This window comes from Enhydra lutris, unplaced genomic scaffold (genome assembly GCF_002288905.1).
Source record: "Enhydra lutris kenyoni isolate GAN:26980312 unplaced genomic scaffold, ASM228890v2 scaffoldscaffold21, whole genome shotgun sequence".
Classification (NCBI taxonomy): Eukaryota; Metazoa; Chordata; class Mammalia; order Carnivora; family Mustelidae; genus Enhydra; species Enhydra lutris.
The window spans coordinates 53,650,207-53,666,282 of record NW_019154105.1 but is presented as its reverse complement, the minus strand read 5'-3'; the positions used below and the strand labels follow the sequence as shown (position 1 = coordinate 53,666,282).

The following is a 16,076-nucleotide window of genomic DNA, read 5'->3' as shown; positions in this document are numbered from 1 at the left end:
ATACCTGTTAGAATCTCTGCCTTAAAAATGTTAGAATAAAAATATTTTAAAAAACAAGTAAAAGTTTTGCCTGAAAAGAAGACATTTTTGTATGATATATAGGAGATTGTACATGATAAACTCATGAAGGCAGCACTTAAGTGAACACTTATTACAGACTGGGCACATGGCTAAAATCCTTTACATTTACAACAACAGGAACAATTGTTTCCGTTTTACATTTTGAATTGGGATAAAGGTTCCACATATTCCGTGAATTGAAGTAAAAGTTGAAAAAATAAGAGACTGTCTGTTCTATGAATGGACAAGCCATTGGACCTGCTGACAGATCGTTTGAAGCAATGCTTGTCCATAATGCTCAGGCTGCCTTCCAAATTGAGGTTGTTAAGAATCAGTGTTTCAGAGGACAGTGGTGTTTTGTGTGACCCAGAAAGCTTCTTCACCCCACTGAAGGTCATACTCAAAGAGCTGTAGCACAGAGGAAACAGTTATCAGGATCTCTGTCATCTTTGCCCTAAGAAAACACACTTTTGAGACACACTTTACACCCCTTTCTGAAGTCTTGAATTACTACCCAGAGGATCTCGGTTAGCCCTGATAGCTGGTGGCTCGAACGCTGCGTGTGACTCTATCTTTCCTTCAACACAGTTGAATGTCCTTGCTCTGAACAGTAGGTAACTGACCCACCTGGTCACCTTACTGGAACCAGTTTAGTCTGGCTCCCAGAAATCCTCCCCAGAGATACGTTTAGTTCACTACCTGCTGTTTTCTGTTTGGGAACCATCAGATTTTCACTTCTTTAACTCATTTACATGAGGATTGTTACGGCACTATCCTCGTCAAACTACTCGAAGTATTCTGTGTCATTCGAAGGTGCTAGCAAGGTTGCTTATTCTTCAGCCTTGTTTAGAAATTATTATGCACCTTAGTGGTCTTTAAAGTAATTCTGGATTTAAAAAAAATTTCTCTTGAAGAATTTAATTTCTGGTCATTTTACAAGAAATTCCTGCTTTGAAATTTTTCCCTTCATTGAATATTTTGGGAGAGTTTTGGCTTTTAATATTTGTATTTCCATTTATTCTTAGCACTGATGGAAGAAAGAAGAATAGGAATCCCAAGTGTACTGAGAGTTTCTTATAGGGAAAAATCTTCATACTGTTTTTCCATGTATGTTATCATATCACTTACTATCTGCCCTTCTAGTATGCTACCCTGTCTTATGCTCCTGTTTGGTTTAGACAATGTTAAGATCATTCACAATAATTTTTATGAAACAATGATAAACTACCTGAATTCAGAGAAAATGATTTTATACATATTTTCATTTTTCTCTCAAACTTCAGGCATTTTTTAAATTGGGTCTTTAAAACAGTGAGCTGAATATCATGTTCATTTAAAAATGTTTTATTTTCAAGTGTTTTATTAAATATTAAAGAATTGGAATTAGAATTAAATATTAAAGAAATAGACTCCATAAAGCTATGTTTTTCCCAAGGAGAGATTGATGAGAGGTAAAATTTCAGTATTATGTTATTTTGAGTTAATGTTTAGAAATGTTTAGCCTTGTGTCTCTTTTATAGAAGTGGTTCAGAGGATATGTTATCGAATCACCCTCCCTGAGTTCAGGGTTTAGCTCTGCTTTCTATGAGCTGTGTACCACTCTCTGGATGGCAGTAACAACAGTACCTACTGTTGGGATTGGTTCTGAAGAATGAATGAGATAATTCATACAAACCTCTCAGAACAGTGATCACCACGTAGTAAGCTTAGTATATGTTCACTATTGGTCTTAGAGTGAATTAAGAATGGCTGGGAATATGAAAGGAATAATTAAGACTCTGCTTGTACCCAATCTGAAATATCTACTTTCCCAGGATCTCTGAATTTGTTGAAACATACTGGATTCCTTCCAACTTCTAGATAATGTTGAGGATAGCAGAGGGAGGAGTAATTGCTATATAGGGAATGTGAAAGCAAGTTTGGTGACGGGGCTTTGGTTAGCTAGAGAGCGGCATAAAAACTAAGGCAGGAACCTCAGAACGCAACCCAGAGGAAAGTTGGCTGAATATAAAATGCATATGGTAGTGTTTTGCCGAAATATATAAAAATGCAAAAAGAGAAGTATGTTCTCATTTAGCATTTCCTAAGAACTCACTGAGTGCCAGAGAAGAAGGAAGGGGATACAAAGATGTGGTCTTTATACTTGAAGAGCTTACAGTGTACGGGGAAAGAGATGAGTATGTGAATAAATACAATACAACGTTTAGGACTCTTATTTATCGAATTCTATGGGGATATAGGGATGCAGCCAAGGGAGGAACTACCTCAGTGTGGGGGGAATTAGGGAAGCTTCACGTAAGATATAAGAAAGTACCACTGAAAAAGGAAAGCTCCCCAAACAGCAGAAACTAGGGGCTTGAAGGAGCATACTGGTTGTGACTGGAGAATCTTGGAGAATATTTGTTAGTCCAGTGGTTTGAATGAGACTATGATAGCCCATGTCTGCCATTTTAAAAATTGAGATTGGCTCTTTGAATAATGGGAGCCTTTCCAAGAGTAGTTGCTTCCCTGGAAAAATTCTAGTTGCTGCTATTGTGAATATTTGTGGTTTATTTTTTGAGAGAAAAAAATATAACAAGGTCATAATTAAGTTGCATTTAATCAAAATTATATAATTAGGTTCTGGAAGTACCATTTCGTCAAAAGTATTTCTTCCTTTCTCCATGCCCAGCAGAGAAAAATAAATGAGTAATAGCTTTTGGTTTCAATTTAAATTTAACCTTATTATATGCTTTATTTATAAAAAATTAGTGTAAGTGGGAAGAAATTCTGCCCTTTCACCACTGATTTTACTATTTTCCCCCTAATTGTCTTGGCATACTTTTTTATGAGTGTGCATTTTATTAAGTGTTGAGAATGTTTCTGTAGATGATCAGCGTCTTCATAATAGGAGTTTATGTAACAAAAGTTACAGTTTTCATCATTGCCTCGTGACATTTTGGAGTTGGAGTAAGTTCTGGAGTTCACCTGGTGCAATTTCTCATCTAATGCAGGATTTTTTTTTTTTTTTTTAATCCTTTGCAGGAAAAACAAAACCAAACAAACCCAAACAAACAAAACGCATGGCTTCTGCTTGGAATAAAGAGTTGAGCATTTCCTAAGGCAGGACATTCCATTTTTTCTAATCCTTGGAAATTCTCTATTTCTTATAAAGTTCTCCCTTATCACCTGCTTTCTTTTTTTTTTTTTTTTTAAGATTTTATTTATTTATTTGACAGAGAGAGATCACAAGTAGACGGAGAGGCAGGCAGAGAGAGAGAGAGAGGGAAGCAGGCACCCTGCTGAGCAGAGAGCCTGATGTGGGACTCGATCCCAGGACCCTGAGATCATGACCTGAGCCGAAGGCAGCGGCTTAATCCACTGAGCCACCCAGGTGCCCCTCACCTGCTTTCTTAAGAGTTATAATCACTAGTGCCATTTCTGCCATCTGCAGGTTAAATAAGTATAATTTTGCTTCTACCTCATGACCATTTATGTATGTCAAGATTGATATGCCGCCTTTTCCTGTCCTCCTAACATTGCTACTTAGGACTCCAGTTTCTTCAACGTGACTTTCGTTTTCTGGACCTTATTACTCTCATCTGCAGCTATAGCAACTTGTAAATCATTTAAGTGCACATTTTTGCATCAGCTTGTCATTATTTTATTCAAATTTGGGAAAAGCAGAGAGGTAGATTTATTTTTACTGAAATGTTAAATTGTCCACTTATAGTGAATGGGATTGGGAGATGAGTACATCAGTGCCAAAACCTACCTACTGTTAAACAAGCATGCCCACTCCAGAAGAACTCAGTTACCTGGAATCACAGTTTAATTGAGTTAGGGTTGCAATCACATTTTTTCCCTAAATTCTAAATTTAGCTTCATAACAAGTAAACACTTAAAATTCCTAAATTTAGCTTCATAACAAGTAAACACTTAAAAAAACATTATTTAAACATTCTTAGCCCCCATGATTGATTATAACCCAGACTTATTTTCAAGTGAGGGGTCAAGAACTGCAGGTTTAGGTTGGAAGTCTGCAGTTTTCCTCTGCTTTTGCCCATAGGGACAAATCGTGCTGACACTTTCTCACATTTTTTTTTCCCCCCACAACTAAGCAAGATGCTCATGAAATTGGAATTTCCATTTCCTCACAATGCCTTGGCGTAAAATTTAGGTCATCTGGGACAGCACGTGAATTATTTTAGGGCACTGTTTACTGTGGCATTTGAGCTGTATGCAGCACTCACCCAACCTAGACACCAGAATCTAAGACATCCTTTTTCATTGTGTATGTTCTGGATGACTGATGTTGCACAGGACGTGAGGTTAGGGTTTAGGCCTGGGGAATCATCTGAGTAAGCGTCATGGAAAATGGCTTTAAAGAGTCAGGTAACAAAAGGTGTAACCAACTTTTGATTTGCAATGCTCGAATTCTTTTGAATGTCATTTCTTTCTTTTCCGAAATACAGGATGAGGCATGACACAACCAAATCCCCGACTCATTTGTTGGGTATTTTCTGTGTAACATATGCTTTGTTTTTGTTTTCCTCCAAAGGCGTTTAAACAGAAATCACCTTCAGCTGTTTCCTGAGTTGCTGTTTCTTGGGACTTCGAAGCTGTACAGACTGTAAGTAGACAGAAATAGTTATTGTTGCTTTGGGTAGTACCTTGTATTTTATTAAATGTATTTTGGATCTGTTTCCTTGTGCTTTCCTGCAATCTGTTCACCGATAGATTAATGGATTAAAAGTTTGCCTTTTTTTTTCTTTTTCTTGAGGAAATTTATGATTTGTTTTCCAGTGGTTCCAGTTGTTTTATTTGATTAGCATTTAGTGGTTTATGTATGAGTCATTATAATTGTATTCTTCTTTCTCAGTTATGTGATGATGAGGAGATTTACCTTACTTCTTTATGGAAAATTTTGATTAAGTTCTGAAGAGGAAAACTGCCCCTGTACTTCCTCTTCAGAGGAAGTTGGCAGTGTTTTCTTGTAAAGTTAGGGCTCTTAATGTCAGCTTTCTTGACATTGTTTCTATACTGGAGTAGTGTTTATCAGTCTGGAAATATTATTATAAGGTATTTAAAGAGGGTTGTAAATTTACTCTTAAATATTCCCTTTAAAGCCAGAATTCCAAACTCTGAAATAGGAATGACTGTAAAGGTTTCATAACAAATATGTCATAGACTGTTAATAACGGAAGTACTTCCCTGGAAGGCACATAATGTGAGTTTTAGGCAGAATCAGTTTTTCCTCCCTGGAATGCTTGTTCCCTGACCTAATATGTAATAGTGAAAACACATTTTTGAAAGCTTTTAAAATGAGATTTTCAGCCATATAAATGATTTTGTGCAGATGGGAGATAAGCTACAAAGTGTTGGAAAAATAAATAACGATGATTATTGACGTCTGTTGTGACATTGTGACAAAACTCTTGGGATATATAGAATAAACTGCTCAGCAAGTCTTCCACCAGGATGGTGGGGATGTCCCATAGGTTTGTGTTTGTAAGGAAGGTGAGCAGATTGCTTTTTTCTGAATTTGGCTTCGTCATAGTCTGTTAATTCAATATTGCTGTTATCAATTCCAAAAGTAGGAGGACTGTCCTCTCAGAGACCTCCCTGCATTGTAGCCAGGATCTCTGAACAGTCCTGCTGATGCCTTAGCTCACTGTAGAGAGAACTGTCCCAGTAGGCAAATGTGCAGCCAGCTAATGTACCCCATCGAGAGTTTGACCTTCCTGGTACTGTTCCTGTAAGGACAGCCAAAGTAACTGGCTCAATTTAAGTAAATTAAAATTTAAAAAAAAAAAAAAAAAAAAGAAGAAGAAAGAAAGAAAGAAACCTGAAGATTGACTTTTAAATAAGAATTCTGTGGGGACTGTTTTGACCAAGGAAATAGGATCTAGGCTATTATAAAAATTATATATATATATATATATATATATATATACTTATATTTAAATATTTCTGCTAAGTTTCCAAGAAGGGCCACAAAGATGGTTTTAAGAGTCATTCTACTTTTTGCTTTCAGATTTGTGATTGAGGGGATTAAAGAATTGATTTCAAGGCTGGTGTACAGTGAGGCATATGAAACTACTACCTTCTTAATAGTGTCCAAATGGAAATTTTCCTTTTTCTATGTAGCTACTGAAAATACAGTTAAATGAATGGCTGTTATCTACAATTAAAGCATTAAGCTGAAGAGGGGAAAATTAGCTTCTACACTGTCTCTGAGCAACAAGAATTTGTGATTTTTAGTCTAGAAGTACTTGGATTAATTTTCTTAGGAGGCTTCAGGTAGTGTGATCCAGTGCAGAATTCTCTATAAGCAAATTATATTCTGTTGAACATTTTTTCCTCTTTGACAATATCACATAGTGAACCAAGGGATTTTCTCTTATATTTTGTTGTGATTTTATAACTTTAGGAAACCACTGTGTGAAAAGAGAACTGATATCTTTAAGAAGTAAGTTAAAGAAACAGAACCCATAAAACTCTCAGGCAATATTTTCTAGTTAATTAAAAGCACATTGAAAGTGGAAAAATAGGCAGGCAGATCATGCATTCAGAGTTATGATGTACCTATTTGGTTCAAATGATTTTTTCTGGGTAGTTTTGGAAGATAAAGTTTTATTTCTTAGGGCTAGTGACAAGAGGGACTTGAATGCTTTGATATTCCCGAAGTTACAGATTGATGGCTTAATGTTTAATATTGACTGGGAATTAACACCTGACATAAGCATTAAATACATGTGGAAATATAGTGGTGTAATTTTTTTCTGCATGCTCATGTCCAGAATCTTCTTTTGAGTTGTTGAACTGAATTAGATTTAGTGAATTGTTACCAGTGATACTCCTCTTGAGAGGATAAGTTATAAGCTACATGTGACCACTTTTTAATGACCATGATCATTAATTGGGTTAAACGACCACCATTAAATGTCTTTGATAAATAAGAGAACAAAAGCGTGTGAGCCTGACTGCCTGGCCAGTGTAATTTCCAAGAGGGAGGATTCAAGTTCAGATTTTCTTCATGTGGTACAGGTGCCTAGTAGTTCATCCGAAACAAATGTTCTAACAGATGGAAGAATGTGCACAAATCTACAAACAAAAATGCTGTATAAAATGTTCATTGAAAAAAATGAATCTTTCTTTCACAAGAAGGATAAATGACAGAACAAAGGATACAGGACTTCTGATAAATAATAGAGAAAATATGTTGGGATGGAGAAGGTTTTGGCTGGTTTTTGCATATACAAATTAAGCAATCCATGATTGGCCTGCTAGAGAATGTACTAGAGACAGACACATCTAGAATTCATGAAAGAAACAAATTTTTAATTTATTTTCTCTTTATCCGTAGTTGCATAATTCTCATTAGTATCTCTATTTCTTTTTCTAACTTATTGAATTAATACTTTTACTCCTATTTAATACTTTTATTATTATTTAATGGGGAATTCATACTACTGATGTCTGATTTTTATCATTATTTACTTAGATTAAAGCTAGTCTGATATACAGGACATTATGCAGGTTTTCTTCTCCCTTTTTAACGAATAATCACCGTTCGAGTCTTGGCTGAAAATGAGATGCCAGGTGAAGAAGCACACATGCTTTTTTTGGACTCTAAATGCAACATAAAGGAAAAAGAGGGTACACTGCGTATGAATTATGATTTGACACGGTTGGTTACTGCTAGCGGCCAAATATGCTTTTCCTTTGCTGTCTGCTCCAATTTCTCTTTGGACGGGTTGAGAGAGCACTACATGTTCAGGTCAAGATGTTTGCTCAGAAATAGTAGTACAGTTGCAGCTGTGTTTGTTGGAGCAGGAGACTAGTTTAAATAGCATTACCATTTATCCAGTCCATTAACAGAACTCTGTAAAATAATACCAACTCTGCATAAACTACAGGACAGTGTAATAAAATTACAAGCACTTGTTGACAGATGGAAAGTGTAAGTAGAGGGAAAGTAAAGGGCCATAGGTTGGCGGTTAGAAGAGACAGCACACAGTTTCTTAACTTAGGTAGATATGCCCTTCTCCATTATGCTGCTCCTCCAAAACCGACATTGCACTTTTATCATCAATTTAAGAGTGGAGAAAATAATTTGGGGGACAATCTGGAGCTGATTAACTGAGATTTTAGTTACTTTTGAAATGAGCGATCGTGATTGATTGAAATTCATGAGTGGCAATTATATATATGAGTAGCATAAACAAATCTTCCTGATAAATGTAACCTTAAAGGTGATTTACCAGTGAGTGATTCACACGTTTCAACTTGAGTTTGCAGCTACTAATCCAGGCTCGTTAGAGAGGAATTTCATTGGTACTACTGTGGTTGAGCATTTGGTTATAAATATTTGTTTTGTGGTTTCCAGTTTATTTCTTTGAGTATCATTATATTTACCCAGACTTCTAACATAAGCTTAAGTATCCAAGGCACATAGCAGAAACTCATTTTTCACTTGTATCTACTGAAACAAAACAAACTAACAAATGAAATTAAATGCATGAGCCCCAATGATCCATTTTCTCTACTTCTTTGAATAAAACCTTTTTTATTTCTGGTTCACAAGTGGCGTTTATTATTCCCCAGTGAGCTTTGGAGGCTCTAAATTATCTAACATTATAAATAGTATGTTTAAACTCAAGGACTCTTTTTATGGCCTACTGACTACTTACCTGAGACAAATAGGTTTTGACCGCTTAATCTGATTGGTCTGGTCACAGTTCATTGTCAGATAGGATCTCAGATGCTCAAAATTGTTTCTGATAATAATAATCAGCCCCCCTCCTTTTTTTTTAGAAGAAAAATTTTTGTTTTAGTGTAAAAATTCATTTGTGAAGTTTAACAAATATACAGTGAGCGTGTCTTTACTTCCCTTTCGTCTTGTCCCATAGAAGGAGCTTTAGTGTTTGGTTTTGGTTTTTAATAATTACAAAAGTAACATACCCTCATATTAAAAAGGTTTGGATCCAGAAAAATTGAAAAGAGGAAGTGGAAGTTATTCATTATCCCACTATCCAGACACAATCACTAGTAAACTTGTCACTTATTATTAATCTAGTTTTCTTTTTCTATGCTTATGTGTATAAATGCTGACATACATTTATTATGAAAACATGTTTGTTTTGTTTTGTGTTTTTATGTCCCCAGGGTCTAGTATTAGGCTTGACCTTTAGAAACCTCTCAGTAAGTGTTTGATGTATTGAATTAAATATCTGTCGGGTTCAGGACAGAGAGCAAACAGTTAACGCTGGGAAGGCATTATGAATAATAGAGAGCCAAATGAAACTTAAAGGGTAACTTGGCTAATTAAATGTTTAGTCCCCTAAACCTTAGAGGGTTTTGGTAGAAACCACAAAATAAAAATGATCCATTTTTCACTTAAGCAGAATATTCGTTAACTTAATATAATATTACATTTCCATAAAACTATGTAAGTTAGTCTCATAGGATTCATGTATCGGGGATGAAAGCAGAGTACAACGGCAGAGCTCATGTCAAAATTCCTCTTGAATTAATTTCTGCCTGCTCTGATTCAAGTGTGGGCTCCTAGAGGTGTCAGGTGCCATAGTTTCCTGCTCCGTTTTAGTCTTGGCCTGTTTGGCCCCTGCCACAATAAATCCAACAGCGGTTGTGCGGGAATTGCAGGTTACAGTTGCCACGGTTACCGTTGTCCTGCCAGATCCACATCATTACTCATCTAGGGAGCTGCCATGATAGCTACCGCTGCTCTCCATTGCTGAGGCTGCTGAAGAGGTGGGTGTGCAGAGGAGGAAAGTTCTTCAGATGTGCTGTGACTGTGTTACCATTCGGTGAAAGGCTACACTCTATGTGCTGTTGATACTGATACTTTGCTAAGATTGACTTTGAAAACCAGGAACCCGTAAGTGAGGGAAAACTTAGAGACTCCTTCACTGTTGGTGATTAGAACACCAAGCCCCATTCTTTGTTGAGTAACTTATTAATGACTTATTATTATTGGGTCCAAGGGATTCTGTTCTTGCCACTTAAAGAATAGAGATAAGGAGGACCATTTAATTTAAAAAGATTATGGTTTCATAACCAAAGGTTTGTTTTTAGGTAGGTAGACAAAGGACTTGATATACAGATATTAGCCATTACCACTTGGCATGAAGAAAAGAGGTGAGACATTCAGTGGGACTCACTTTTGGTTTTGTTTCAAAATCCACATGTATTCTTATGATTTAGAAGTTATAAATGCAAGGAAGATTAACATCTTACTTGAGATTTTTGCCGGGCCCCATGTTGATGGTTTTATTTGAAAGAGATCACAAGTAGAAGGTTTGCTGCTGAAGAAAGTGAGAAGTTCGTAGGTTTCTGCTGCTGCTCACCCACAAAATATACTCTCTGAGTGTGAAATCTATAGCATCATTAATTCATCAAGTATACTTTCCCCTGCAAGTGTATGTGTTTGAATGGTTGCTTTCGCAAATGTCAATGTTTTTATCTCCACCAACAAGTATTCATAGTAGGCCTGTTTGAATTTGGAGAAGACTGTGATAAATGCTGGTATGTGGTATTTGTGGGTCCCTGCCCTTGCTAACATCCAACCTGTAATATGTAAATTGAAACTTAGCTCCTAGAGAGTGATTGTGTTTGCTGACCCCTGAATTCAAGCTTATGGTTTTCATGACAAAAAGACATTTTCCAATACACATCATCAGGGGGCCATTTTAAATTTGGTGATAAATCATAAAATTGCCACTGCAATCTCAAGGTTATAATTTGGTGACTGAAGTTTACCTAAATAATTCTAAGAATAAGTGTCCATAGGATTTTAATTCTCTTTAGCTAATTTTAATGTATTTACATTATGTTTTAAGACACTGAGATCAATTACTTTATAGCATAAGAGAGGGGACATAAAGCACTAGTGTTTAAATACCTATTCTGATATTAATTAGCTGCTCTGCCATTTTTGGAAATCAGGTGACACCTCTTGAATCAAGTTTCCTTATCTTTAAAATAGGAGTGATCATATTTTCCTCCTGTGGATGTTTCACGTCATATTGTAGATTCTATATTCAGGAGAACATTGCCAACTTTCCAGTATGATGGAAACTGTATTGTACGATTATTATCTTATCCTTACAAAATGTTAAAAGCATAGTCACACAGATGTCTTTGCAACTTGCCCATCGTCAGCAAATTTCCTTGTTCTGTTTCACCTCTGCCTTGCAGTTATGCTCAGTGTAATAACACACATGTAAGCATAGCCACATTAATTTTTTTATCACTACAAATTCACATAAAATGCACAGTTGCATCATTTTGTTTCTCCTTACTTGGTCACATAAGGTACATTAAGGCCAGAATGTTCTTAGTGAGATCACTTACCCTCTCCCAGTTGATGATTCATGTAGTTTTAAAATTCCTATCTAAAATGAATTAGCTATAGAGACAGAGACTGTGACTCAGAAACTATGTTAATGTACATATTTGGGTGGCTGTTTTAATGATTTTTTTCCTAAATAAATGAAGGAAATATATGAATTAGTTCGAAAAACCGCATAAATTCCTTAAACCACAGGTTAACTATTCTAAAAGTTATCAAGAACATTTGCATATGTTGCTAAAGAACATTTTTATTGCTAATTAAAACTTCAGTCTTTAAAACCATCTAAGATAATTAACTCATTGATCTTGTAATATGCAAATTTGATGTGATCTGGGGAACATTCTGTCATCTTTACATAAACTGCATATGTGATTTTAAGAGCATTTTTAGATTAAACATATGTCAAAATGCAGTGCAAATTGCAAATCGTTTAGCACTTTGGATTTAAACAATATTTGATAATGAAATAGATCTGAGCCAGAAGCTATTTTTGTTTTGTTTTTATTGTAACTCTAATACTTTTCACATGTACATAGGCTTTGTAAGCAGAGGCAATGTGGTATATATCCTCTTTATTACCTGTTACCCCTAACCAAGTTAATTGCTATCACTGAATTCTCTGTAGGAAGTTGAAATATCATGATAAATATTTAATAAATTGTGATTTATATAAGAAACTTTGGGGTAGAAGTGGTTTTTGTTTTTGTTTTTTGTTTTTTTTCCTTAAAAACTGAATTCTAGGGAAGGAAGCAATGAAAAGTAAAAAGCCCTGTTGGTGGCAACACCCGTGGTGTAGGGTACGACATGACTGTGTGAAATGTTATTAAGAGAACATCTGCGCCTCTCAAAATCTCCCTCAAATGAATGTGTACAGCTAAGTATGGCAACTTGATTTAAGTGTTTAGAAAAAAAAATCTTAAGGAAAAGAGAAATAAATATGTCTGGAAACAGAATGGGAAAAGATAGCTTTGCCCCGTCATGATAGGTTTCTTCTACTAGTCAAAGATTAAAGCTTGAAGTATGTGAATAGCCGAGAACAGCACAGAGAAAGGTTGATTGCTTCCCCTCCAACAGTTCCAATTGATTGAAAAAAGCCTAATTTAAAGTTCTGTTTGTTCTATGTCTTAAACCATCAGAATTCTCTTTTAGGACCGGAGGAATGCTCTGGAGGAAAAAGAATCCAAGGATAAAAAGTCATTGCCAGCCAACAATTGTTCCTAATCCTCACAAAATGCTGGAGAAATTAAATTTATTCTTTATTGCTCAAAGTGTTACCTAGGTCACTGGGCGATGGGAAAATTGGACTGGAAGTCGAGTAGGCGCAAGCTTTGTTTTGTGTCTAGATGCTTAACCTTAGACACGACAAGGCATCTTAGAGTGTGGTGGGAACTTGGTTCAGAGCGTTAACACCAAGACTTTTATTACCCTGGATTTATAATAGGCTGTGCTGTCAGGAGATGAAAATGTTGTGTTTACGTTGCAGTGTTAAATGATCATTTAATTAACACCTAAGGAAAAAAAAAACTTGTGAAATTCTTAGCAGCTTTTATTGTTGGTTTCCTGGGAGGTTTTAATATCCAAGTTTCATTGAGAATTCTTTTTGTAAGTAGGGACACAAAAGACATTATGAACTTTTAAGGAAGACAAACAGTTTAACCTTGACCCCTTTTTTCTAAAATATTAATTTAAATTACATCTTAAATCTGGTGTGCTTATTTAAAAGGTTTCTAGACTAATATATTAAAAATACGTCTTCATTAAATACTTTATTTTTGTGTCAACTTTTAACATTTATATATTATTTAATTGACAGTCTATACATTCTACTGCAAAACATTTGAAACTGCCCATTTGTTTTTGTAAGAAGTTTAAATACGTTTAACATATTAATACATATTTTTACATCTTTTAAGCCACTGCTGTAGTTACATTCTTCTAAGAATTGGGGTCAAAATATGTAATCACAGGCAAGCAAATTATGTGGGGAAAGGTCCCTTATTATTATATTCATGATAAAAAAGTTCGTGTGTAGACAGGACGAATGACACCATTAATAAGAAAAATTAGATGAGCTTCATTAGTTATTAAAAGATTAGATTTTATCAAGTTTCTTAATTTATTTCTGATCTTTTATTAAAAAAAAAAACAGTTACCTAAAAGGAATGGTTTGAGGCAAATTGATAACATTTGGAAAATATGTACTGCCAAGGGCAGCTGCTCGCTCACTCACTGTGTTTTTTCTAAAAGTATTATTAGAATTTATATCTTAACTCTTTTCATTTTATCTGGATATGCAACTGCATATGCAAATATATGAAACTTGAAAAAATATTTACAGTTATTTGCTGTTGAAGTAAAACCTTTCTTTGTTTTTCCAGAAATGAATGTCCTGTTAGAGTGTAGTTCTTCTAGGGATGCTATTTTTATTCTTACTGAAACTAAACATGTTTATTCCTCTTTTAAAAGTTTAAATTCAGACACCTCAGGATAAAATCTGCTTTCTGTATTATTCATGGTAGAAGAGTGCAAGGAGGATTGAATGTTATTAAAAATCTCTTAATAGAAAGCTCTGTTTTGAACCAAGAATTACATTCTCATTTACAAAGTACAGCTGAACATTGTATGAGCACTTTCTACAATGTTATATGTTTTCCTTCTATCAAATTTTCTTTTTTCCTAAACTTTTCTCCTAAACTTTTCTCCTTTTCTTTTCTCCTAAACTTTCCTCTTTTTTTTTTTTCTATCCCACATTGATCTTTTTCTTTTCAAATCTCCTTCTCCACCCAGAGTCAAATAACTAAAACAATAAGTGGGAATATTGCTTAAATTTTATTTCCTTCACATAAGGATCCACCTTTAGATTGAGGTAGTTGCAAGACACAAAATGTTCAGAAGTTAAAAATTATGAGAGAGAAAGGGAGAAGTAACACATTTTGGTTATTTAACATACTGGATAGCTAGTATATTCTAAATGATATAGTTCATTAGACTGATAGCTATTCCAAGCCAACCAGGTGCTGTGTGCTTGTGTGTGTGTGTGTGTGTGTGTGTGTGTGTGTGTGTGTGTGTGGTGGGGATAGCTATAAGTGAGAGTTAGAGAAACAACAATTTTATGAATGTTCATAATGCTTGAGGAATATAAATTTAAGGAAGTTTTAGGACATTTTACTTAACATAGATAATTATATTGCTTTTATGCTAAAAACAATTGATAAGTTTTTATATTGAGAAAGTCAGTGTTAAGGTTTATACATCAGTTATTTGGAATCCCTGATGAGCAAATAAAAAGAAAGATCTTAGGATTTATTGCAGGTAAAGTCTCCAAGTTTGCTTCCTAAAAAATAGGAATGACTGCTTTAAATACAAATGATTATGCTGTAACAAATATATTTGATAGTTATTCTGTTGGAACCATTGCAAATAATGAGATTGGGAGATGGTATACCTAGAAATACTCTGTAGGCTCCACAGGGATTAAGTGAGTTAAAATTAACTTCCCTTTTGCATAAAACTCTCTTGTCTGCTTCTCAAGACCAATTGTAATTTAGTTCTATATTACTTCTTTAACTTCATCCTTCCTATCACAGCATGCACACTATATCCCAGGCAAGCAGATTTTGTGGTTACTCGCTGGAAGTTCTCAGCACAATTCTGGCCTCCATTCTTGCCTCCAGTTTATAGTAGCATAGTTTGCCTGTTCATATAATAAGACTTACCTCCTTTATGAAATCCTTCTCAACTGCTTCAGTAAGTTACATCCCAGTGATCATTGATTGTAAGGTAGTGGTTATGAGTTTAGACTTTTCACTGTGTAGGAGTGTGTGAATCACTTAATGTGTAGCCTTGAGAATGTCATTCAATTACCTTCCCCGTGCCTCAGTTTCCCCCTGTGTAAAAAAAGGGAGGATAATAGAATTTATCTTATGGAAGTGCTGTATGCAGTAAATTATTCACTAAATAAACAAGGCTTAGTATGATGTTTGACATAGGGTAAATGCTATGTATTTTATGTTATTTTTATTTTGAAAACAATGGTTATTTTCTGTGTCCTATAATGTGTGGTTACATATTATTCTTTAAACATAATGTGTGTGTTAACAGAGAACCCTGTCTCATGTTTGTCTTTGTTTTACATATAGGATCTAGTCTAGTATAGGTTGCTTAATCAATACTTTCCAACTGAATGCTTGATGGAAATTAAGCCTGAAAAATATTAACAATAACTTGAACTTGGAATGCAATATGGTGTGTTGTGAAGAGAACACTTGATCGGTAGATACCCTAGTTACATTGTAGCGGTTCTGGTCACCTCCAGCTGCAGATACTGAGAAGTACTTGATTTCTTTTTTGAAGATGAGTTCCTTTGCTTATAAAAGTATGTAGTAAGTCATTTAAGAGAGTAACCATATCTGGTGTGTTCACCATCTTATCACCAGAACTTAGCACAGGCTTCCTGGTCTCTAGGGGATGCTCAAAATTAATGGAGAGAAAGGAAGGAGATTGAAATATATAACACAGTTCTAGCTCTATTTCAAATAACGTATAGGGAGCTCTTCACAGGACTTGAAAGAATTACAATGGTGAAATTATTCATGGTAATAAATGAGGAATTAGATAATTATATTATGGGTGAATGATTTTGAGATTGTTCTTTCCC

The 16,076-nt window shown here is 35.0% G+C and overlaps 1 protein-coding gene across 3 annotated transcripts in view; it reads left to right on the top strand.

Moving 5' to 3' along the window:
- Window positions 1-16,076, top strand: part of LOC111148955 (slit guidance ligand 2) — a 348,243-nt gene that overhangs the window by 11,124 nt on the left and 321,043 nt on the right. For all 3 annotated transcript variants that reach the window (XM_022505793.1, XM_022505792.1, XM_022505794.1), the window contains exon 4: window positions 4,601-4,672. In XM_022505793.1, coding sequence (XP_022361501.1) covers window positions 4,601-4,672 — 72 coding nt within the window. The remainder of the gene's footprint in view (window positions 1-4,600; window positions 4,673-16,076) is intronic.